The sequence below is a fragment of the Branchiostoma floridae genome, chromosome 19 (genome assembly GCF_000003815.2).
Source record: "Branchiostoma floridae strain S238N-H82 chromosome 19, Bfl_VNyyK, whole genome shotgun sequence".
Lineage (NCBI taxonomy): Eukaryota > Metazoa > Chordata > Leptocardii > Amphioxiformes > Branchiostomatidae > Branchiostoma > Branchiostoma floridae.
Window position 1 is genome coordinate 2,739,338 of NC_049997.1, and position 23,662 is coordinate 2,762,999.

At 40.9% G+C, this 23,662-nt stretch overlaps 1 protein-coding gene and 1 long non-coding RNA gene across 4 annotated transcripts; one reads left to right on the forward strand and one right to left on the reverse strand.

Moving 5' to 3' along the window:
- The first annotated feature begins 763 nt into the window (after positions 1-763).
- Positions 764-13,543, forward strand: LOC118406596 (tumor susceptibility gene 101 protein-like). Of its 3 annotated transcripts, XR_004830055.1 has the most exons (13): positions 764-991; positions 1,757-1,774; positions 2,231-2,315; positions 2,615-2,680; positions 3,376-3,539; positions 4,019-4,181; positions 6,071-6,313; positions 7,524-7,651; positions 9,646-9,738; positions 10,129-10,265; positions 10,845-10,947; positions 11,873-13,062; positions 13,102-13,543. XR_004830055.1 is itself a non-coding variant. In XM_035806748.1 (12 exons), exons 1-12 carry the CDS (start codon positions 944-946, stop codon positions 11,966-11,968), a joined length of 1,344 nt encoding a protein of 447 aa, XP_035662641.1. In that variant the 5' UTR covers positions 764-943; the 3' UTR covers positions 11,969-13,543. The 3 variants fall into 3 exon arrangements, 2 of the variants coding, with proteins under 2 accessions (XP_035662641.1, XP_035662642.1); XM_035806748.1 differs by having other exon boundaries at positions 11,873-13,543; XM_035806749.1 differs by lacking the exon at positions 1,757-1,774 and having other exon boundaries at positions 11,873-13,543.
- Positions 13,544-17,332: 3,789 nt separating this feature from the next.
- Positions 17,333-19,276, reverse strand: LOC118406337. Its single transcript, XR_004830027.1, has 3 exons — positions 19,102-19,276; positions 17,811-17,921; positions 17,333-17,441 (listed from the first exon to the last, which is right to left on the reverse strand). It is a non-coding gene; the product is annotated as an uncharacterized LOC118406337 (long non-coding RNA).
- Positions 19,277-23,662: the final 4,386 nt, after the last annotated feature.

Consider the following 23,662-nt stretch of genomic DNA (forward strand, 5'->3'; position numbering starts at 1 on the left):
TCCATGTTGGAAGTTCTAATATTACATTTTGCCGACTATAACGGACCACAAATAGAACTGACCTAATTTTACAACAGCTGTCGTAACAGCTTGTCCTAAAATATTCAACATTTAAATACATTAAGGACGTTATAGATATTTGTTTATTCAATGATGGCATACACAACCTTGTCTACATCATTGAAGTTTCTCTCGGTGCTTAATTGCTTATTTTACTTTTACTCTAAGGTGCTTGAAAAGACCGAAATTTCCATGCCCCGACGCACGGTGTTTATAACCAGAATCCATGTAAAACGCAGAGCTACATATACCAGAGCACGTGGTACCCCTAGATGTCAATCATTCCGGTTGCCACGGAAACAATCACCACGGTGACGTGCGTCGGCATGCCGTCACTCACCGGAGTTGCCATGGCGCCGGACTGTCTCCGAGTCAGCCATTTTTGTTTCGGTAGTCTTGGCAACGTTACTTGTCGTCAAGGCAACTATGGTAGGCTTCCAGTCGTGATAAAAACACAACCTGATTCCGACTTTCTAGTCGTTATTGATGATGATTTAAGTCGTAAGGTGGAATAGGTGAGAAAATGGTCGTAATTCAGTAGGGAATGTCCCATCTGACGACTGGCTTACGCCCCGTTTCCGACCCGCAGGAAAATTGGTCAGCCATTCACGACCCAAACACTGCTGTGGGCCAAACACGACCGACGACCCATTCACGCCTAATGTTTGACTGATCAACGACCTGCTCGAGCACTGTGTTCTTAGTTTCTTTTGCTAGCCGTTCTTTAAATTTTCGTTCTTCATTTTCACAAAATTTGTGTCACGACAAGTTACCAGGACTGACAGAGAAATAGAATTTAGGTTAGGCAAAGTACCGCCCCCCTCCCCATCTTGTCCAGACTCTGACGTTTTTGAAGTAGCAACGTAAACTGACGGCTCCAGAAATGGCTACTGGGAACTATGAACAGTACCTGAAGACTTGTTTGGCTAAGGTATGTAATTAAGACTTATATTATGATGATGGTGTTCAAAATAGTTGCCGACATAAATCACAATCATATTAAACATGGAGACTACACCCTAATAAATTGTCACATATAATTTTTGTAAGATTTTAACCTGATGATACCTGATTATTCTATCGTTCTCTGTATGTCATATGTTGTTTGCTGTGTATGATGTGTCTTGCAAATTTATGATAATTCTTCTGGTTTGAAGATTACACTACAACTACTAGAACTGCTACTTGGACTGTGACTCTAGATCTGTGATCTTTAACGTTACCTTTGCTATGTTCAATGTTGTCTTAGATTTTAAGGAGCTACATGTGTAACATGCATGACATGGGAATGCTCAATTCTATATCAATATAGATGGTATAACCACTGTTCGACATAACACACAAATCTTGGATACCTGTTTTGTTTATTCTCCTGTCCATGGGTGCCGCCATCTTGTGACTTGTGATGTCATGGTACTGCCATCTTTTAGCATCTCAGGAAATATGCAACCAGCAAAATCATTTGGCTTGATTCCAAATTTCTCATATTTGGCATTATCAAGGCACATGAAGATATCAATTAATACCCACAAATACCCTCCCGGCTCCCACCATCCAGTATCATACAAACTTTTCCCCAGATTTAACTTCTTTTGATAATTTGCTACTTGCATCTGATTTTTCAGACTGATTTCATTAATCCTTTTCTTTTGTCTGTCCTGTCCTGCCCCTGTCCTCTCCTGTCTGCTGATCCCAGAACAAGGCTTTCAAGAAGGTGTTTCATACTCAATTATCCTCATTTCTATAGCACAGATGGATAAGTGTTCAGATTGGAATTACTTCTTTGGAACCAGGGTTTTCCACAGTGATGTATTGATCACAGTTTAACTCCCTGAATACTACAATACAGAATAGCTAATGCATTCCGGAAAGTTTTGAATAATCCATCTAAATTTTCATTTGACTCAAGAAATGCTACCACATGCCTCTGTTGTTTGGCTTCTCTTGCATGTCAATGAAAACTTTGAAAACATTAGCATTTAACATTTATTACAGCTTGACATGTACAGAATGTACTAACTGTTCTTTCACCCCCTAAATCTCTTTGACTTCGTTGAATGCAAATATAGATTCTGATCATGATGAAATCCCTGGACAACAAAAGTGGAATACAGTTTTATGTATGAAATAACCACATGTAATTATGTTGTCTTCTTCGTTCAATCCACAGTACAAGAACAAGGATGTTACTAAGAGAGAAGTGCTCCAAGTCTTTACAAGTTATGGGGATCTAAAGCCTAACCTGCAACCACACAGTAAGTTCTTTCCTCCCATTAAATAGAAGGTAACTTGTACATATAAAAAACATCTTGATGAATTTTAGGCATTTACAGACTATGAGTTTTGTGATCGTGAAGAAATGGGAGTAACAACATTCATAAAACTAATCATTAAAACTAAAAGAAAGATTGCTCATGTTCTGCCTATTAGTATTTAGTACCATTACTATTTTTATTGAGAGTGGTGTCTTGAATAGAATAAAAATTAAAATCAAACATTCATTTAGTTGCACATTTTTCTTACTGTTTTCTTCTATCATGTCTCTTGTCTCTAGTTTTCAATGATGGCAGCAGAAAGGATCTTCTCACTCTGGAAGGAACCATTCCAGTCCAGTACAGGGGTGAGTTGTCCTGTGTTTCATTGGTGAAGCCTGGCGCTGTGTACTGGTACACTGTCCATATTGGTACTGTACTGTTATAATTGCAGTGCATGTCCAAATACCAGAACTTTGGTGTACGGGTTGGCTCAGTCTGTATCTAAACTTGTATACCTGTATATCTGTTCTTGAACATGTACCTACTAAAATTTGTTCAGTAACACAGCTCTAGTGTGGCCAGCCCAATCTCAGTACCATGCAAGATGAAACTGCATCACTACATTTTTGTGCACATTCCTTCGAAAAGCATCAGGGTTACAGCAGTTTTTTTTGTTTGTTTGATGTTTTTGTTGCATGGTTTTGAGCAACCAAAATCCAATTACTGTTAAGTCTCAGGAGCTAAATGAAAACAACTACTCATGTATTACTGTAGATGCATTTAAGTTCGCAGGGATTTAATTTTGTGGTAGCGGGAAAATGGACTTTTTCGCGGTGGTTTTAATTTCGCGGTAGCTCTATGCACTGCAGTTTCTTACTGTTATGGAAAAATGTTCGCGGTGGTTTTAAATTCGCGGTGAAGCGGCCGCCAAAAAAACCTCGAACATTAATCCACCGCGAACATTTCTGCATTTACAGTATGTTACTATTGGCAGCCATTAAAATAGCTTCTACAACCATGTGTGTAAAAGTTGACTGTGTTTTTCTTTTCAAACTGAAAGGTTCGACATACAACATCCCAGTGTGCATGTACCTGATGGAAACACACCCGTACAACCCACCCCTCTGCTATGTGCGACCCACGGCCACCATGGAGATCAAAACAGGCAAGCACGTGGACAGCAGTGGGAGGGTCTACCTGCCCTACCTACATGAGTGGAAACATGTAAGTGTCCACCATAGGTGGTAATGGATGACAGAACAGTCCATTCATAGTTATAGGGGTCAAAATTAGTGGGAACATGTAAGTGTCACAAATATTATGGTAATTGATGAAGGATCATGGTAATAGGGATGTTTCCAGCATGGAGATATGTTATAAGTCGCTCTTTTGTTTTATCATTAAAGGCCATCAGAGTTGTTAAACTATATCATGGAGGAATTAAACTGTTTGCCATCCTTAATTATTGTAGTAGTGAACAATGGAAGAAACATAATTACAGCTAAAGCTATCCTATCACTAAATCTATCATTTACAAAACAGTTAAACATGAAAGGTATGCTATCACTTGATCTATTGTTAACATCTATTCTTAAAACAAGTCTATACGAGTCTTTGTTGTACAATGTTGTTCAAGGATATCACACTACTACTAGTATATACAGCAATTGAAACAATATTTACCGTATGTCAACCATCCCCAGGGCAAGTCTGACCTGATAGGTCTGATCGAGGTGATGAGGATCGTGTTTGGAGAGGAGCCTCCCGTGTTCGCTAAGTCAGCTGCCTCCCACAGCCAGCCAGCCGCTCACCAACCCTACCCCATGGCAGGGGGCCAAACACCCTACCCTGTGGGACCCCCTGGAGGTAAGGCACAATCAGGACCCAATCATCTTGAGACTTTAATATACAAGTCAAGTCAAGTTTATTGCGCAACGATTGTAACTGGTACAATGTATGGCAAACTGCAAACTATCTACAACAGTATACTAATCTAACATAACAGAAAAAATATTGCGACATAGTGTATTTCACATTGTTAGAACATTTAGTCTACTTCTCTTTTGCATATCATTATATATATATATTGGCCTAGGTGGACAGATATGGAGTCGGGACATGATAAAAGTACATTGAATAATTCTCTATATGTTTTCGGTAATGTTGTTCTGTTGTTACATATGGTCAATAACTTTTTCCTTTCTTCATTATAATAAAGGCATATCATCAGGAAATGATATTTTTCTTCAATACTGTCTTTGCATATGGAACACATTCTCTTTTCAGCTGGTACATTTTTGTGGCGACCCTTTTCAATTTCTAAACAATGTGCTCCAGTCCTTAGTTTTGTTATACATCATGCACTCAACCACTCAGTCCCATAGTTGGTACTAAATACTGTAGCAGTGGCGGCGGCACCGGGGGGGGCAGGGGGGGCGGCTGCCCCCCCGGAAAATATGTTGGGGGGCGTCGCCCCCCCAAAAAATCAAGCTGAAACCTTGTGTATTTTTTTGATGATGGAAATTTCATAAAATCAAGCTAGTCTAACAGCATAGTTTACCCCTGAAAATGCAAGAAATGCCGATTTCAAAATTTCGCCAGACCTCCCTTGTGACCACTGCGTCTTCGACACAGGACAATATGTTGCGGGAGCGTTGCTCTGAAAAATCTTTTAAACCAATAGAAATTGTACTATCGTACTTAGCTTAGTTTACAAGCAGAATGTGCCACTGAAATTCAGGAAATGACGTTTCAGACGGTCAAGATTTTAAATTTTTCTCCGGACCTCCCTAGCGATAACTTACGCCTCCGGCGCTCACAACGACATGGTGAAAATTTGTGCGTGGTAGCTTAGGTCATCGCCCTCAAACATCTTTTTCTTTGACAAAAATGGCATAAGATTTAGCATAGTCTGCAAGCAAAACTTGTCCCTCAAAATACAGAAAATGTCGTTTCAGAGGGTGCAGATTTCGAAATTTCCAAAGACCAACCTTGCAACAGCTCGCACCTTCGGCACTCGAAATCGTGAAAATATTTTGTGGGCATCGCCCTCGCTAAAACCACGTGTCTTTCTAACAGAATTGCCATCAAACTTAGCTTAGTCTGGCAGCAAAATTTGCCCGTCAAAACGCATGAAATGCCGTTTTAGAGGGTCTAGATTTCAAATTTTGAATATCCTTTTGAATATCGTATCCTTCGGCGCTACGTAAGCGTGTGCCGCAAAATTCTATCAGTAAAAGTTCGCCCCCCCGGACGAAATTTCCTGCCGCCGCCTCTGTGTAGCTACATGTACTAGTAGTTGTAGAAGGGGCAGTCTGTCTGTCCACAGTTAAAGGTTCTAGCCGTCATTAGCAAGAATGTTTTCTAATGTTTGCTTTAGAAGATTAGGTTTACACTTCTTTCTTGTTTCATCTTTCATTTTGGTAGTTAAGTTGTTGTTTTATGTTCAACTATGTACACATACATGTACTGTTGCATATCAGGCCAAAATGTTCCAATTCATAAAATGATTTGTGTCTGTCTTTCCCTCTCTTTTTCTTTTGAAAATGGCTTGATATGTACTCTGTAACCTCAACTTACAATCTTTATGATGCCTCAAAATTACACCAATGTTAACACAACGTAACTGCAATGGATCATTGTGCTGATTATTTACTTTAACATTTGTCTTGAACATGATGATAATGTGATGGTTTCTGATGATACATGCTTGTAACACAAAGCTGACAGCTACTATAACTACTACCCTTCACCAGGGGGCTACCCTTCCATGCCTATGCCTTCTATGCCTGGTGGTGCCACCAGTACCCCTTACCCGTCCTACCCACCAAGCACTGGGGGATACCAGCCACCGAGTACGGGATATCCCGCCGGGCCGTCGTCGTATCCAGCGTCAACGTCCGCAGGGTATCCGGGGCAACAACAGTTCAGTGGCCAGCCGGGATATCAGTCATACCCGCCACAACCCTACCAGGCAGCCACGTCTGCAACACCAGTCGGTAAGTCTGCCGTTTCCCTGTTCAAGGCAATGCTGCACCCAGGGATAAACAAGCCCACTAGCCCTATTGTCCAGGGTAAGTGAAAGTGCTGTTCGGGCAAGTGCGTGTCCTACCCCACTTGTCCGATCGGGCAAGTAAGATTTTCCATTGATTTTAGTGCAATTTTGATATACTTGTTACTTTTTACAGTCATGACATCAAGCAATTGTCTACAGAGAATTCCATTGCTGGAAGTGAAAATGCATATACTAGTAACAGTGACATTTGAATTTTGGGCAAGTGAAAAATTGGTTCGGGCAAGTACATTTTTTATGAGCTTGCCCGATAGGACAAGTGGATTTTAGAAAACTTGTTCAACCCTGCTGCACCCTGAACACCCACTACATGACCTGGTGCCCGCCCAGAGACTGTCAGCTACTTGAAGAACACTAAGAAACAGTCAGAACATCTCAGTGCCATTTGCCAGAACGAAAAGACTGATTCAGAAGCAGTCTTTCGTGCACTGTGCCCTCAGACTGTATAACAATTCTGCATAGCACATAGCGTGTATGTTTAACGTTTCGACTATGACTGTTGTAGTAAAATTATTGTACATATTGTACCCAATTCAGGGAGTCTTGTATAGCTCCCCCTGCCTATGTACTTTTGAGGAATGATAATAGATAAATGTGAAGTCAAAGTCACATCTACAATGTAAACTCAAGGGTTATTGCTGAGTGGCTAGGCTAGCAGACATGAGATCTAGAGGTCACTGGTTTAAATCCATGGATTCCCAGCTAAAAGTTGTGTCCATGGAAAAGGCACTTTACCTGAATTTTCTCACTCCATCCAGGTGTAGAAATACAATGTACCTGACTTCAGTTGTGGAGGTAAAAGGCAGTGGAATGATGGACTTTCAATGCCTTGCCCTAGATACAATAGTTAACTACCTACTGTCCCTACAGCCTCAAAAAGACTATGGGACTACCCTTAAAATTGCCTTTTTAAAAGGGGTATCCCCAGTACCTATCACAACCAGTTGAGCTTCTAACTTCTCTCTGCTAAGTCCACAGGCAGGGTTTCTATCGCTGGACTGCACATGCTTCTTTAAAAACTTAGATATGAAAAACAAAAGTAGCAGGAACACTTAATTTTCAAAACTTTGATGAGATGGGAGTTTCTATACAAATGAATTAGATATGAACATTTGATTTTTGTTTTTGACTATTAGCCAGCTCAGAGCGTCCTCCTCTTGAAAGTCGGGCCTCGATCTCAGAAGACACAATTCGAGCCTCGCTGCTGTCCGCTGTCAACGATAAACTGCGCCGAAGGATGAGGGAAACGTTTCAACAGGCACAGGTGATTACTTACTTACTTATCCTCTTCAACCCATGTGGGATATAAGGCCGTGATAAGTTTCCTCCACTGGGGTCTGTTCTGTGCTAGGGGCTGAGCAGCATCCCAGGGGATCCCAATGGCCGCTAGGTCTTTAGCCACAGTACGTCTCCATGTGGTTTTAGGATGTCCCTCTTTCCTCTTCCCCTCAGGGGCCCAGTGTAGAGCAACTTTGGGGATACGGTCATCCGACATCCGCAGAACATGGCCCAGCCATTTTAGTCTTCTGATTGCTCACAAGTGATTACTCATGAAGAAATATAGTCATCCTCGGACAAGGATATTTATGGCCTCCTTCGGTCAATATTGACCATGGTAAAATCCTACTTGATATAAGCCCTACAGCGAAGACTGTGGCTAAACGGTCTGATACGAGAATGGCAGTCTCTGCCACAGGGCACATCTGTAAGCTGACTTAATCTGTTGCAGAGTTCTTTTTGAGGATCTGCTTACTAAAGATATTACAATATACCAGGGCTCTAGCCAGCTCGAATATTTTTTTCCGTCAGCCAATTCCCATCGTCGCGAAAACACTATTCCAGGAGTTAGAGAGACTGAACTGAGACCTTGAAAAACGGGTTTTAATGAAATTATCGTATGCAAAAGGGCACCGACACACATTGTCAACAATCATAACAATAGCAAAACAAACAGTGTGTGGCTTTTACGGCCGTGGACAGCGTCCCCAAGCAGCCTATAAATAAAAGTCAGATTTTTGTCCGTCAAGGTTGACGGATTGGTTTTAAAAATTTTTCCGTCAAACACAGCAAATTTCTGTCAATTGACGGAAAAACGAACACTGGCTAGAGCCCTGCAATATACATATTCTAAGTCACTGTAAGTTTGTTAGCATTATATTTAGAAAGAACAACTTACTCCTTCACTTCAAGAGATGCTCCCCATCAAAACAAACCCCTTTACCTTCCACTTACTCTCTCAACTCAGCCACATCTAAATTAGTCGGAATGCCAGCTTTAAAAAAAAAAAGTTCCTTTTTATTTCATGTCACCCCATCTCTTAGCGCGAGATTGGGATGTCAAAAATTCACCAACCATATACTGGTTGATAGTTTCACCCGATTCTGTTATCATTAGCATTTTGACACTTGTTTGCATGTCTTCCTTATATATATATGAATTTACAGCAGCTGTGGGTATAAAGTTCTTGTTGGAAGTAAATTGACCAAGTAACACTCAATCTTAACTTGGTTTTATGCATTACTGGTGAGAATTGAGGGCTGCACATGTATTTTATTCTTAAATGCGAATAGTATTTGAATTTGCCCAAGAATTGAAGATTTTGTGTCTAAGTGCATAAATTATGTTAATGAGGTGGAGTAGGCCCAACTCTTTTTGAATCAATGTTAGTTTTAGCCTATCTAAATCAAGTTTCTAACAGCCCTTCCAAAGGAGGCCCAATAAGTAGGATCTGCGCAAGGATATGGGTTGTAGAAAGTGAAGTAATTCATCTTCATTTTTCATCCCGGCTGATTCAATGAACTAGAGACAAAGTTTTTCCTGAAGCACCATTTATCAGTCATAGTTTTCACCAAGACAGTCCGTGCAAGGCCAGTGTCTCTTTCAATTTATGTGGTTAAAGTAGTGTGTGGTAGTCCATGTCTTACGTTTTCCCTCAGGTATCTACTGAATTAGTTGCCTTTCAGGTCCATCACTGCGCACAATATGCCTTGCCAGGGCTTGTCGACATTGTTGCACCACTGTTAAAATTTGTGGAAGAGAACCTGTTTCTACTGATAGCAAAGTTCATCATCATCATCATTGTGGGCGGGTTGCCTGGACCAAGTCCACCCTCTCCTTCCAAACTTCTCTGTCCACCATAGCAAAGTTAGTCAGTTGAAATAATGGTTTACACAATATATATACAAGGTGGTATGCTGAAAAAGTGCACAAAATGCCAAATACTTTAGATTGATGAAGAATCCTTATTTTACACCCCAGGCTGAGATGGATGCCCTGAAAAGGACGGAGGATGATCTGAAGAAGGGACAGAGACAGCTGGATGAGATGATACAGAAACTGGACACTGAATGTGTGAGTTCTCTCTCTTCTTCTTTTTCTTTCTTTTGAGGCTACCAACTTCAACCTGCTTAAAACACAGAATGCATGGATGGTGTATCTTGGTCAATGGGGCAACACACTTCCAAGAAACTAAGGCTTAGGCCCAAAATCAATTGTCACCCAAAACACAGTATTATTTGATATTAATCACATAAGCTTTCCACCCATGTTAGTATTGAACGCCATTTTGTAGATAATTTTAAGAAATGTGAACTGAAACCCCGACCCACAAAACCCATTCGTCACTTTTTTTCTACCTTGGTCCCCAGTCAAGGAAGATCTAGAGTTGGTGTGTGAACTGTACTTAGTAATTGTTTGCATTTTATTACCAAGTATACCCATGTTTGACGTCTTTGTTTTCAGGTTGAAGTAGACAAGAATGTGCAGTTATTGAAACAGAAGGATGAAGAGATAAAGGAAGTCATCACTAAGATGGAGAGTCAGTCTGACAGTGTGGACATAGACGAAGCTGTGGTCACCACAGCACCCCTCTACAAACAGTGAGTACACTACATCGAAAATACATGGTTGTGGTTACCGTAGCAGAACACAGTTTTCAGCCTATGGGTATTCCTATGGTTAATGACCACAAGGTGACATTGACGCACTGCCAGATAAAATTATAGAAGTGTACATCTCCGAACCACGACAAACAAAGATAGTCAAGTCGCTGTCTTTCACATTACAGTGTTTAAACATGCTTCAAGATTTTGTGCGTACTACTTTTTTTTGCCCCTATACGTCATTGACTCTGGGGGTCACGTAGAAATACTGTACCCTGTGGCCTGTACTGCTTTAACAAATGTGAACTTGAATAGATGTTTATTGCAAGAGAATTTGGAAGTATTCTTCCAAAGTGTTTGTCTTATGATCATTAAAGTAAACAATTTTACATGCTTTTGCAATGGGTATCGTAAGAGTGACGCCAAAAAGCAGTTACTCAAGCAACTGAATGTGATTTTGGAAATAGTCAGATGTTTCAGATAGTATGCACTATCTTTTGTCAGTGACACTGTTACATTGTGTAAGTGAAACTTCAGGAATTGTAGCTCAGAACACTTCCATTCCTCCCCTACCAGGCTGGTGAACTTGTTTGCTGAGGAGAATGCCATTGAGGACACCATCTACTACCTGGGAGAGGCCCTCAGGAAGGGGGTCATCGACCTGGAGGTCTTTCTGAAGGTACACTTTACTAGACTGTGATCATGAGATTGAGGATCACTTTATTATGTATTGTTCAGGATATTAACACTTAAAGCTGTTCATCTTTCTTTCCATGTGCACCTGCTCGAAAGACTTTGTTATGTTTTGATCGCTAGATAAATTCAAATTCAACTACATCATTAGAGGTGATAACATGAACATGTATACCACAATGTTAGGACTAGCAATTTAAGAATTAATGTGTTTTTGATTGAGATCCTGGAGAAATAAGAGATTTTGCAGAGTGCAATCTTCTGGGAGTCAGAAATTCTGCATTTCATATGTACCTGCAAGGAGATTGATGCCAGTACTTACTACAATGCTTCATCAAAAGCCATTCTACCTTGAAGCAAGGACGTCTCATATAACGTCCTTGCTTTAAGCAGTTAGCACAAAGTATGGAGTAAAAACTACAGCACTACCAAAAATGATTTTTTCTTATTTTGCTTACCCCATGGACAATTCTTGTATGAAGACAAATATTCTTGCAGGAAGAAAATGTAGAATGAAATTCAAGCAAAACGAGAAACTAAAAAAATTTTTTTAGACAGTTAAGCAAAATCTTCTTACTTTTTCTTATAGTGCAAGAAAAAAAGGCTACAAATTCTTGTTTTTTTCTAACCAGATTGAACTCTTAAGAAATACAAGAATTTTTTTCTTCCTGGAAGATAAATTTTCTGTGAGGAAGCAAAACAAGATAAACAAGAAAAAGCATTTTTGGAAATACATTGTAGAAAACAAATTTCATTTTTTCTCAAAAACTTAACAAGCATATTTTTCTAAGATTTCTTAGGGACGTTATATTTTTCTTCCTGGAAGATAAATTTTCTGTATGTAAGCAAAACAAGATAAACAAGAAAAAGCATTTTTGGTAGTGAGAGGACTGTTTTATTCATTGTTCCAGCACGTTCGCGAGCTGTCCAGAAAGCAGTACATGTGCAGAGCACTCATCCAGAAGGCACGGAAGACAGCAGGACTGGGGGAAGTAGTCGGACACTGAGGCACACTCCGGTTCTTAGAATTTATTTCGTTCTTCAAGTAACCAAAATTCATAATATAGAAAGGAGTAATTGTACCGTTCTGTTGGTTTAAGTTGTAAATGAACCAGTATCTATCATGTTCATGCTAACAAATTTCAGTAATAAGTTAAGATTTGTAATAAGAAAAGCATTATCATTCAGTCCCGCTTTGTTCTGTTCTATTCAGTCATATGCTCAGTTTGTAAATAAATGAATATGTTGTCCTGTCATATAGGATGTTCCTGCTCAATGAATTAAGGGTGGTGTATAAAGATATCAAATGGCTTTTCTTAAAGAAAACAACATGATCATATATATTGCGAAAAGGTTGTCACCAATTTTCATGATGTGCATTTACAATGTATGACACTATCTTCCAAATGGATAAACTATTTGGATCCAGCAATGAAAATTCCACAAAAAGGGTGTTTTTTCATTATGATGCAGTGGCTTTAGATGTGTGTACAATAATGAAGTCTTCTTGTACGTGAAAAATTTGTGTCAGGATAAATTTGTCACAATTAATATTGAAGATGATGTTATTCATTAGCTTAGCATGAAAGTTCATCTGTGTTGGTAGAATACATTATAGAGAATTGCTAAACTTTCATTCCAACACAAAGATAATGTAGGGACTTACCCCTAAATTTTTTTCTTGTGAACAAAGTCGACCAAGATCGACCAAAAATTTAGGCGTAAGTCCCTACATTATCTTTGTGTTGGAATGAAAGTTTAGCAATTCTCTGTAATAATTATTCATTAGCATTAAGGAAATTTATGAGTCAGACGTATTAAAAATGTGAACTGTCCCCTGATAATTATATGATTTTGTAGCAATGTATATTATATGTATGTGTGTGCGTGTATGTGTTGGTCAAATTAAACAAAATCGCTTTATTTGGTGCAAATTTCAATCAATTGATTTATAGGCAACGTACATTGTAACTGTATAGTACATGACTTTGATGGCAATGAAAAATGCCTGAAGAGAGTAAAACGTGTCTGAATACATGAGTGTCAAAAATCTACCCCAGAATCATGACCATAGAATTTCCAGAACACAAAGAAACCAGAGGTTCTGCTGCATTAATCTAAAAATATATACCATCCAGAGGCTAGGGCCCAAAATATAATTATTTCTTTGGTAGACCTAACTACAAATGTACATTAACTAATTACTTAAAAGTCTAAGCTACTTGAGTTACACATTTCAACCATGAAGTTACATGTACATATTACCAACTGCAAATGATACCCAAAACATAATGGTAATGGTCACCTAAGGAATAAATGCTTGAATCAATCTTTACCTACTACTATTAAGTATATTTTTAGATCACTGTACGAAATCCGCTCATAAATACAAACTTTCAGTACATTTTTTTCACATATTTTAGACTTCTTGTCTGTCTTGATAAGGAAACGATGTAATTTGGAAATAAAAGTCCATATCAATCTGATTATTTTGCAGTATCAATTACATGTAGATACCCATGCAAGGTTGGTGTCGAAAAACAGGTATATACAATTTCATCTATTAAAGATTCCACCCAACAGATTTTGCATTGCTTGTTTTGTATGTGTGTGTGTTGTTTTGTGTTCCTTTTTCTTCAATTTGAAATATCTGCTTCACAATGCAGCTTAACCATGCTGCTATGTTTATCTGAGGACTGCTGAGAAGTCCCATACAGCTCTGAAGTGTAGATAAAGCTGGCATTGATGGATTTTTATAGTTAAGGACCACAAGGTGACTGACATCGACACAGGTAAAATTATAGTACGGTACAGTTTTCAAGCTCATCAAACTGATATGTTGACATTGAGGGTATAGTCTACAAAATAGCTGAAAACCAATTGAAAGAAAAGTCATCGTTTTAAAATATTTTTACGCCCTCTTTTAAATGGGGTCATGCGGGGCCATGCGGAACTGCAGCCGACTCACCCAGGCAGTCAGCTGTAAAGGTCACCACTTCGTTACAGGGAATGGCTAACATGAAAGTTGACTGATTATACTACCATATACTGTAAATGCAGAAATGTTCGCGGTGGATTAATTTTCGCGGTGACCACTTCACCGCGAAATTAAAACCACCGCGAACACTTTTCTATCATGGTATTAGTCTGCAGTCTATGGTGTTACCGCGAACTTAAATCCACCGCGAAAAGTCCCTTTTCCCGCTACCGCGAAATTAAATCCCCGCGAACTTAAATGCATTTACAGTACTAGCAAAGTTCATGCCCCGCTGTATTTCACGTGACAGTGTTTACAGGGCAATACAGGCGCTTCCAGATTTCGGCCGCACTACTTTTTTTACCCCGGGAGTAGCAGAAAAATACTTTGTCCTGCTACCTTTACATAAGTAAGCCATCTCTGACTGCTCTGTTTATTAAGCATTGTCTCCCGAACGGGTCACTCTTTCAGCCGCCCGCTTGCAGATGAAGGAGCGTGTGGCTCGTTCATCGCAGGACACGTCGTACCACTGGTCAGTTCCCCAGACGTTCTTCATCACTATGGCAACGCAGAAGTTGATATCAGCGCCGTCCGGTTGTGGGAACCAGGTTCTGGTATCCATGGGTGACCTAAGGTGTGATGGGAAAGAAGAATCTGCTTCAAGTACAGGGCTCAAAATACCACCTGCATATAAGCAGGTTAGTAGGGGTGGGTACCGGTACAGAAAGTCCAGGCCCGGTTCAGGTCCAGAGGATCAGGTCCGGACCTGAACCTGGACCTGATACAGTATGTGAAAACTTGTGAATGGACGATACTCAAAACAACGGTCCATTTTGCTACAAAGAAATCTGTTTTGTGTAGTATTCGACTCCCACTGGCGTCTTAAAAACCCCACAAGGCTAACTATCTCTGATTGACTGTAAAAGTTGGTGAAGATGACTATAGAGTCTATTCTGCTTCGCTCTTGTTAATTGCCTAGACCGGTAACCCAGAAAACGTGCGACTGCCTAACTATATAATCAGTTCATTTTCCAATTGGTCCAACATCCGGTCCACGGAATTTTTTCAGGCCCGGTTTTTCCAGACGGGTCCAATGAGGAAAAACAGTTTTGTACCGGTACACCGTACAGGGTAGTGCAGGTAAAAGTTGGGCTGTGCAGGTATTTCTCCATCCTCCTAACGCCCGGTCCCCAACGGCATTAGCCTATGGGGCCCTGCTATCTCATACCCTATCAGTGGTTATTATGATTGTCGCCACAAACATGCTGTCAACCAATCAGAGAATAGACCTTTCTTGGGATTGTTGTTGTCGCAAGCTGTCTCGCAAAGGCCGCTGGGAAGCTATCAGCCAATCATGTTACGTATTACATGGCTCCATCCTCCTACGCCCGATCCCCAACGGCTGACTGTCCATATAAGGGCAAGCTCATTAATATTTATAATTAGGGCGGTCCCTAACTGGTCTGAGTGCACAAGGTAGCAGACTGAGGTAAACACAGTAAGTTTTGACACGACTGTAGTTCCTCTCAGGAGAATGGTATTTCTCATACCTACCTGCACCTACAACTGTAGCCTGCACCAGACTTTTGAGACTTATCCTTGTAATTCCTATACATACTGCGGCATGTGAAAGCTCCTTTTCCTAGAAGTCATCCATTAAAACAGACTGGTGGTCTTTACTGCAAACACAGACTTTGTCAATGCTGATGGCAACATCATTGTGCACGGACACCACAGAGACTTATGATAAAAAAAATGCCCGTGGTGGGCAGCGAAGAAGTGGAGGCTGAATACACAGCCCCATGGGCCGAGACTATGTTAGTTTTTATGCAAGGCAGTATTCCCTTGTTCAGGTGTATAAAGTATGTTCAAAAGGTTGCTTTATCCACCTTTTGGGTATATTTGAATGATGCAGGTAACATTTCTCTGGTGCACAAGATCGGTGACATGGCAGGTTTCGGATTAATTACCAGGGACCTTTTGTGCCTGAGCCAACGCGCTGCCGATTATGCCACGCGATCTGACTTGCAATCAAGGTCAAGATTGTAGGATTGCATCACCATCGTCAACAAAGAGCAGATGGTTTGAGTACCCCATCTGCAACACCCTCATGTCACGTCACCTATGTGACCCTTCACATAGCATAGGGCTGAAGAAATATGGCGAATGCCCTCTGACCACAGCTTTTATTCGCTGTGCCTAGGGGCTTAATTCTATATGATGGAAGGGTTGTATCCACATTGATATGCATACTCAGATTAGATATTTCACCTGTGGGCAAATATAAATCTCTCCCTCTGCAAATGTATATGAATATTCGTAAAATGGATGTAAGTTTTTGTCAATTTTTGTCAATTTTTTATGAGCTGGATTGGCCTAAAATCAGACATATCAGGTTTTAATATGTTTTATTGCTTTTAATAAAACGCTACGGCCGTGTGGCGCGTTGGATAAACTTGATCCCTCGATCTCGGAAGTTAAGCAACCCGCCGTAGTCCGGTCAGTTCTTGGATGGGCAACTAACCAAGGACGACCGTATACGAGGATGCTGTAGCAGGGCCAAGCATGGTCATTCCATGAAATCGCCTTCCGAGAGGGACGTAAAACGGGGGCCCCGTGCTCGAGGAGGTGCCTCGACCACGTTAATCAGCCTCATTACTCACTTTGGGTACCTGCCTATGGTACCGGCTGCAGATGCACCAGATAAATCTAAAATAGATTCAAATTTAAATGTTTGTGGCTAGCAAGAGGAAACTCACCAGTCCATGTAAGTCACTGGAGTGCCGTCCGTCCAGACGAAGGTTCGGTTCAGGTGGATATCGTACAGACCTTGGGGGTAATGAATTTGTCGTCGGTTGATATTTCTTGCTTTAAGTAAATATATTCTATTCATAGATTTTACCAAACGTCAAACTGATTGCATTGTTTTCATATGCCAAAATTGCGCTTGTTCATTGTTTTCCGTTTTCATCTATAAGCGTCTTGTGTTTGCCTGTGACATGCAGACATTAAGACAGACCACACTCCTCTAGATCAAAGAATATGCCAATTTTGGAAATCGGCTTCCCAGTAGTTTACGTAGGTTTGTGGCACGCTTCGGGGTGGCTATTAACGTTGAAGTGTGAATTACTTCTCGCGGCAGTGTGAATAACTTCTCGCGAATACATTAATTGGCCGTCTGAAAGGCATTCTTAATCATTATTGCGTTTGTAGATAGCGACAAGTAGCAGGCCTACTGGGAAGCCGATTTCGCATAGCCCGTACAAGCTTTCCGGTGTATATTCCTTTCCCGGCATATTTCCTTTCCCGGCATATTCCCGGTTAAAAATCGCGAATCGACCTACCTACAAAAAAATTGCCAAGCTTCCCAGAGAGGCCGGTGAAGGAGGCTAGGAAGGCGTGTGGGTACCCGGGGGAGTAGATCAGCCCACAGCGGTATTGGTCAGGGATGCCGCATCGGATATTCCCACAGGTTGTCTTACTGGCCATGCAATCGTCGCACACTGAAAAAAAAAAGGAAAAGAAAAAAGAACAGGAGAAGCCACCAGAAATCAACCTTTACCCCTTTCTTTCAAAACCTACGTATAGAGGAAAAATCATCACAGTCCACCTGTAGATTCTAGAATTGCGGCGTTCACAGTACGTGGAGATGTGGAAACAGAAACACACAGACAGACTGACAGAGCCAAAATAATACCATCGTTCAGGGAGGTAATCGGAAGCTAAGAATTGATTATAGTGTTGAAGAGAATTAGTCTTGTTGCCCAGATGAATCAATCATATGTCCTACCTTCTTAGTTTACAGTTTTGTCACGGTATCGTAGGTTATCAATCATTGTTACAGAGAACGTCCTGAACATTGTGTTAAATACCTGTCATGTCCGGGATATATTCATTGAGGTCGTTTCTGCCAGTCTGTTCTAAACCAGTATTGTTGTAGTTTGTGGCACTTTCACAGCCATCACCGCGGTATGAAGACGAATCTAGAAAAAACAAGCGTGCAAACATGACACAGTGGGTGCCAGTTAATTGCACGTCGGATAAACGCACACTTCGGTCAATTGCACGGAATCCCCAAATCCCGTTGCAGTGCGGTCCAACTGGGTAACTTCGAATTATCGCACAGGCCGGATAATTGCATGGAATTCGCTGGCAAATTGAGTGTGCAATTAAGAGGCTTCCACTGTATTGGTACATACTGCTTGCTCTGCTTAGCACTCAGCATTCGGGAAAGAGTATGGAAGATGAACACACACCACTACCAGTGGACTAGCCCCCTGCTGTAGTGCTTGCGTTGTGTGCGGCCCAGGGCTAATGAAACAGAGATGGGTGCCGCCCTATGCGCCATCTTGGCGCGGGAAGGGTTTAACTTAATTAACTGTATTTGAATTCATCAGTGCACATACAAATGCACATATATACTTCTAATGATTGCAACAATCCTCTACATTACGTTGTCTGAGCGAGCTCCCACAGTGATAACGCCTCCACCAGGACTTGTTTTAGTCAGTGTATACTGAGTAAGGCTGGAGTTACATTTCCAAACCGGGGCCCGGCCGGGATCTTTTAAGACACGAAAAATCAAATTGTATACCTATGAAAATATTCAAATTATGTCCTTGAATCTTATTTTAACATTTTGTGTATTGTAATGTCTTTTTTCATAATGTAATCTCATTCTTTTCGCTCCTGAAAGCTGCCCGGCCGGGCCCCTTTGTTGAAATGTGACCTAAGCATAACATTGGCGAGCGGGGCATTCCGACCTCAAGCTCCTTAAAGGGTTGTATCTCACTGCACTAGGGGCACCGTTGCGACACTGTGGGGTTCACTGCGTAAGAAAATTCGTTCTTTATCTCTGAAATTCGTTAACTAATCTTTCAAAGCCCGCAGTGCCGTACCGATATCCCAAGTGCAGTGAGATATCACCTTTATCACCGTAATATTGTTAAGATACATAAGTCAGAGTACATAATGATATTATTGCATTCCAATCACAAATACAAAAATCAAGAAATGAGTATTTTCCCGAATTTCCTTGAAAACAATCATTATAACAAAGAAATTTCTATATTTATTATATATCTTTACAGTTTTCCTTTCGAATTTCATTACTCGCTTACAGGAGAGCGCACAGAGAAATTTGGTAAGGGGTGATTATCACACCTTTCTCGCAGATGAATTCTTTCTCAATCAGACTGCAAGGTTGAAGACTCCATGGACCTGCAAATGTTGGAGAACAAAGGTTTGATAATATTACTGACCATTGAGGCCTAAGAATGTTCATTAATATGCAAAATATAAATTTTACGATAGTAAAAAGTAAATTCAGAGGTGTCACAATATATACACATTGAATCTCCGATACCACCTATGGATTTTGACAAGGTGAAGATACCGGATTCCGAACAGGATTACTTTCTCAGGGGAGTAAAAGAGGCTCATCAGAGCCCATCAACCTTCCTTCAACCGAGCCGGGGGCCGATACCAACTTCCAAGCACCTTTTGACCAATTGCTGACGTTACATTTCCGGTCTGGATGTTCGACATAGGCTTTGGGTCATTGCAACTTGAAAAGAATCAGATGAATGATCGAAAGCTTGTTGGTAAGCGCTTTATTGTTTACGGTTATAAAGTTTAAAAATGCATCATAATGATAATGAAAATTCTTAAATTTTGATTGCTGAGCAGTTCTCCATCGAATATCTACATTAAATGTTAATTTTGCAACGCACCGTGGTCTTCTAGAAAGGCACAGAAGGGGTCATTAAGCCTCCAAATATATTCCGGGAATTCATCGAATGAAATGTCCTGTTCCTTGAAAGCGTCACCAGCAGGACTTCCGTCGCTCCAAGTAAAGTTGACAATTTTCTAGAGAAAAATGGCTGAATATTTAAGATTTGCGTTTGGTTACTTCAGACCGCTTTTCCTTTGGAATTAACCGAACATTATTAGACCAATGGTATTCAGACGACAGTGGCACGAATCATAAAGCATACAAGGAAACAATAATCATATCTTATGGAATTGTGTACTATTCCATATTTGCAGTTAGAGGTGACAACCATGATTTGAGATGAGACTTTATTTTAGATTAAGGACCAGAGTAGACGAAAACAGTTCGATGAAAGATACCTGTCTCTCTTTCTTGATCAAGACAGCACCAAGCTTCATTCCTATCCATCCATTCCCAATGCTGTCTATGAGGAACTCGTTTTCCTGTGGCGTGTTGACGGCCGCTAGGTGGCCACCCAGAACTTGGCAGTAGTTCTCCGCAGCCCACCACACAAGCGGCGAGGGAAACTTCTGGTAGCATCGCTCTTCAAACATCGTCCAGCCTTTCCCACAGGAGAGACCCTTTATACGATGCTCTACAATTTCCAAATATTGATATAAATGGCTCAGTTGTTTGGCTTGGAAAAGAATTTACGTAGCAGACTCGATTATCGTATTTCATGACTGTCCATTGTCACTATGTGTATACCATGTACTTGCAATTAGCCCTCGGGCACGAACTTGCAAGTAAACTTCTTAATCAATGACTATAAGTACTTTGCCTGTGAGCTCTCTATGACAGATATGCGTTGTACTTTTTTATGCTTGATATTGTCAATAGTCAACAGAACAGACACTTTTATATCTATATATTGTACTAAGATATACAACGCTATGGGGGACAGAAATGTCTGGAGGGAAAGAGTGGACCCCGCACGGGCAAGTCGCCCGTGATGATGATGATGATGATGATTATCCAAATCTAGATCCTTATTTTGTGGGAAATGCATTTTGTATCTCAGCTACTTTTGCACTTAAACAGGGTATCCAACAGCATCAAAGGTATAGACACATTGCGTATTCCGTGTTCGGGGAGTGCCACACCTCGAGCTCGTTAAAGAACCTAATTCACGTGAGATGGTTAGCCTCCATAGCAGGCTCTCTATGGAGGCTATGAGATGGTGCAGTGTGAGTGGTTCAAAACCTACAGTCCCTGGCCGCACCCGGGGCAATAACTGTCGTATTGAGGTCACCTGATTGGCGCCGAATGGCAGCTCGCTCCAGACACTTGCGACAGTCATACTGAGGTCACCTGAGTGGCGCCGAATATGGCGCTCGCTACTGACTCTTGCGATTTAGCCCCTATTGTAAGCTTCTCGCAATTCAGCCCCTGGCTGCCAAGAGAGAGTAGTCGATCGGCCCACCAAATAACAATAACAATAAGTATTTGCAATGACCTTTCATGGGACATCCCAGTAGTCCCACCTTCCAAACAGTCCTGCCCGGCCATGATGAGAGCGGTGTAACCCTGAGCACCTTTGCCTGTACTGCTGAGGCCAGGTAATGCTCACCTTTTCCTGTACCATGGGATGGTGTTTCGAATATCTAAGCAACAAAACATGTTTGAGATTATAATTTTGTCTACGACTGTACTTTTTTTGTGCCTTTAGATACTTGTAGTTGTGCGCATTGCTAGAACTACATTTGATACGAAGTTAACACTGCGATTTTATTGCAATAAAGAAGACAAAAAGGAAACGCAAATAATTTATCATAGGATGTAAAGTTTAAAGCTTCCAGACTGTAGTTTTTTTATTTTATTTCGAAATACCTTCTCTCCATCCCCTTCCGTATACGCTGTCAAGCAGCCAGTCCAAAACCCGTACTTCAACGAAAATGTAACAGTATACGATGGTCTTAAACCAGAAACAATCACTCCAGTAAGTTGCACGGGGTCTTCTAATGTGACTTGCATCCAGTCGTCAAGTTCCTCTACGGTCCATTGCGCCATGGTGAGTTCAAGGGTACCGTGGATGACCTGATTTGCGCCATTACCATCTTCTATTAAATACCTCTCTTGAAGTAAGGATATAGGTAGCAAACAAGCTCCTCTTCCTACGGAAAAACAACATAATAATATAGCCTTTATTGCACATTCATGCCCTATCGAGCTAAGTACAGGCATATAGATACAAAGGGTAGTAATGCAGTAAACATGGTTTCTAAGACTAATCTAAAACATAAATTCTAAAACTATTCTAATACATTTGTTCGGCTTCTTCTCGTTTCTTAGTTATGTTAAATATGTAGCTTGAGATGTGTTTGTATAATGTCGTTTGATCAAAGCTCATAAGAAAAATGAATTTTTCAACACTAGACATATATTCAACATAGCATCGGACCACATGCAGGCTGCTCACAAGTCTACAAATATATTTAACCCGTGAACATACATTACCCATTTACTGTAGTCACTTTGCAAACTTCTTTGACTGAGAGTGCATGCATTTGTAAAACTTAACCCTATGTAATCTATCTACCGATTGCTTTGTACTGAAGGATATTTCTTGTGCTCCCAAAACATTCTATTGATTTATTTACCAATGCAGGCATCTTCGTCTGAAGCATCCTCACAGTCCGGTATGCCATCACAGATACTGTTTCTGGAAACAAAGTGATTGGACCTCATGCACGGCAGTCGGTTTTTGAACAGAGCTGTACAGAAAAAATGTGATTTTTTTTCTTTTAGCTTTTTGTCGTCACAAAAAACATATTGGTGAGGAATCAATAATCAGATATTTATGTATAAAACATTTGCTTACCACATTTCCTGGGACTCTCGTCTGCGCCAGTCCTGCAGTCTTCTTCACCGTCACAATATTGCGCGATGCTGATTTCCTTCCATGATTTGAAGTCTAGCATCGTATCCACACATACAGTTGACCCTGTGTTATTAAAAATGCAGAACTGAGTGGGGACAAGTACAGTCAAGCCTGTATTATCGACCACCTTTGCATAGTAACCAACTGGCCATTGCGGTCACTTTCTGTCGATCCCTTGGATTTTTCCCATTGACCTAAGCACTATGAAATAGTCTATAGCGGCCACCTCTCCAACGCGGCCACGGCCACACGATTTCCGGTCCCGTAGATAAAGAAACACTGCATATTGCGTCCATACAGTGCCCGTGTATCATGTCACCCTGCGCCGAGTTTAGAATTGTAGTTTGCGAGGATTTGTAGTCCCAGACAGGGTCGTTTTGGCGGCAGCGGAAGGTACGCGTGCCTTGAACGGTAGAGCGCAAGTCTTTGATGGCGAATTTACCAAAAATTGCGCATGGTAATATCGATCATTTACGGTAGATTTGACTTTGGCTGGGTCAGTTGAATTTTGAGTCGATCGAGACAATGTTACTTGGTGAGAAAAATCAGTGGACTGATGTGTAACTTATTGGTTGTGTTCAATTGATCAGCATTTTCTGTATAGTGGCCACCTGTCTATAGTGGCCATATTCCTCCAGTCCCTTGAGTGGCCGCTATAGACAGGTTTGACTGTAATGATACCTAAGTACATGGACCTGTCATACTTGCATATGTGTATCCCTGGTTTCGTTTTGTGTACGGAAGGTCAGACAAAGCATCTCGATATGGTAATGGTTTTCATAGGAGACATTATTCACAGCTTAGACAATTGTATGCGGCCCCTTTCTCTGTTAGACCCTTTAGAAATCTACAAATCCCACTTGATCGTGTGTTCATGATTATGTAGTCTAGGAAAATACCACCTGTCCGTGGTGTGTACCATTGGTTGAAAATAAAAATAACTTTATCGGGCAAGAGTTGTAACAGGTAAAGTATATAGCAACTTGGACATACATGGCAGTTTGACTTCATATATTGTAATATCTACAGAGGCGCTAAATTTTGATGAATAACAATAGGAACAATAAAGC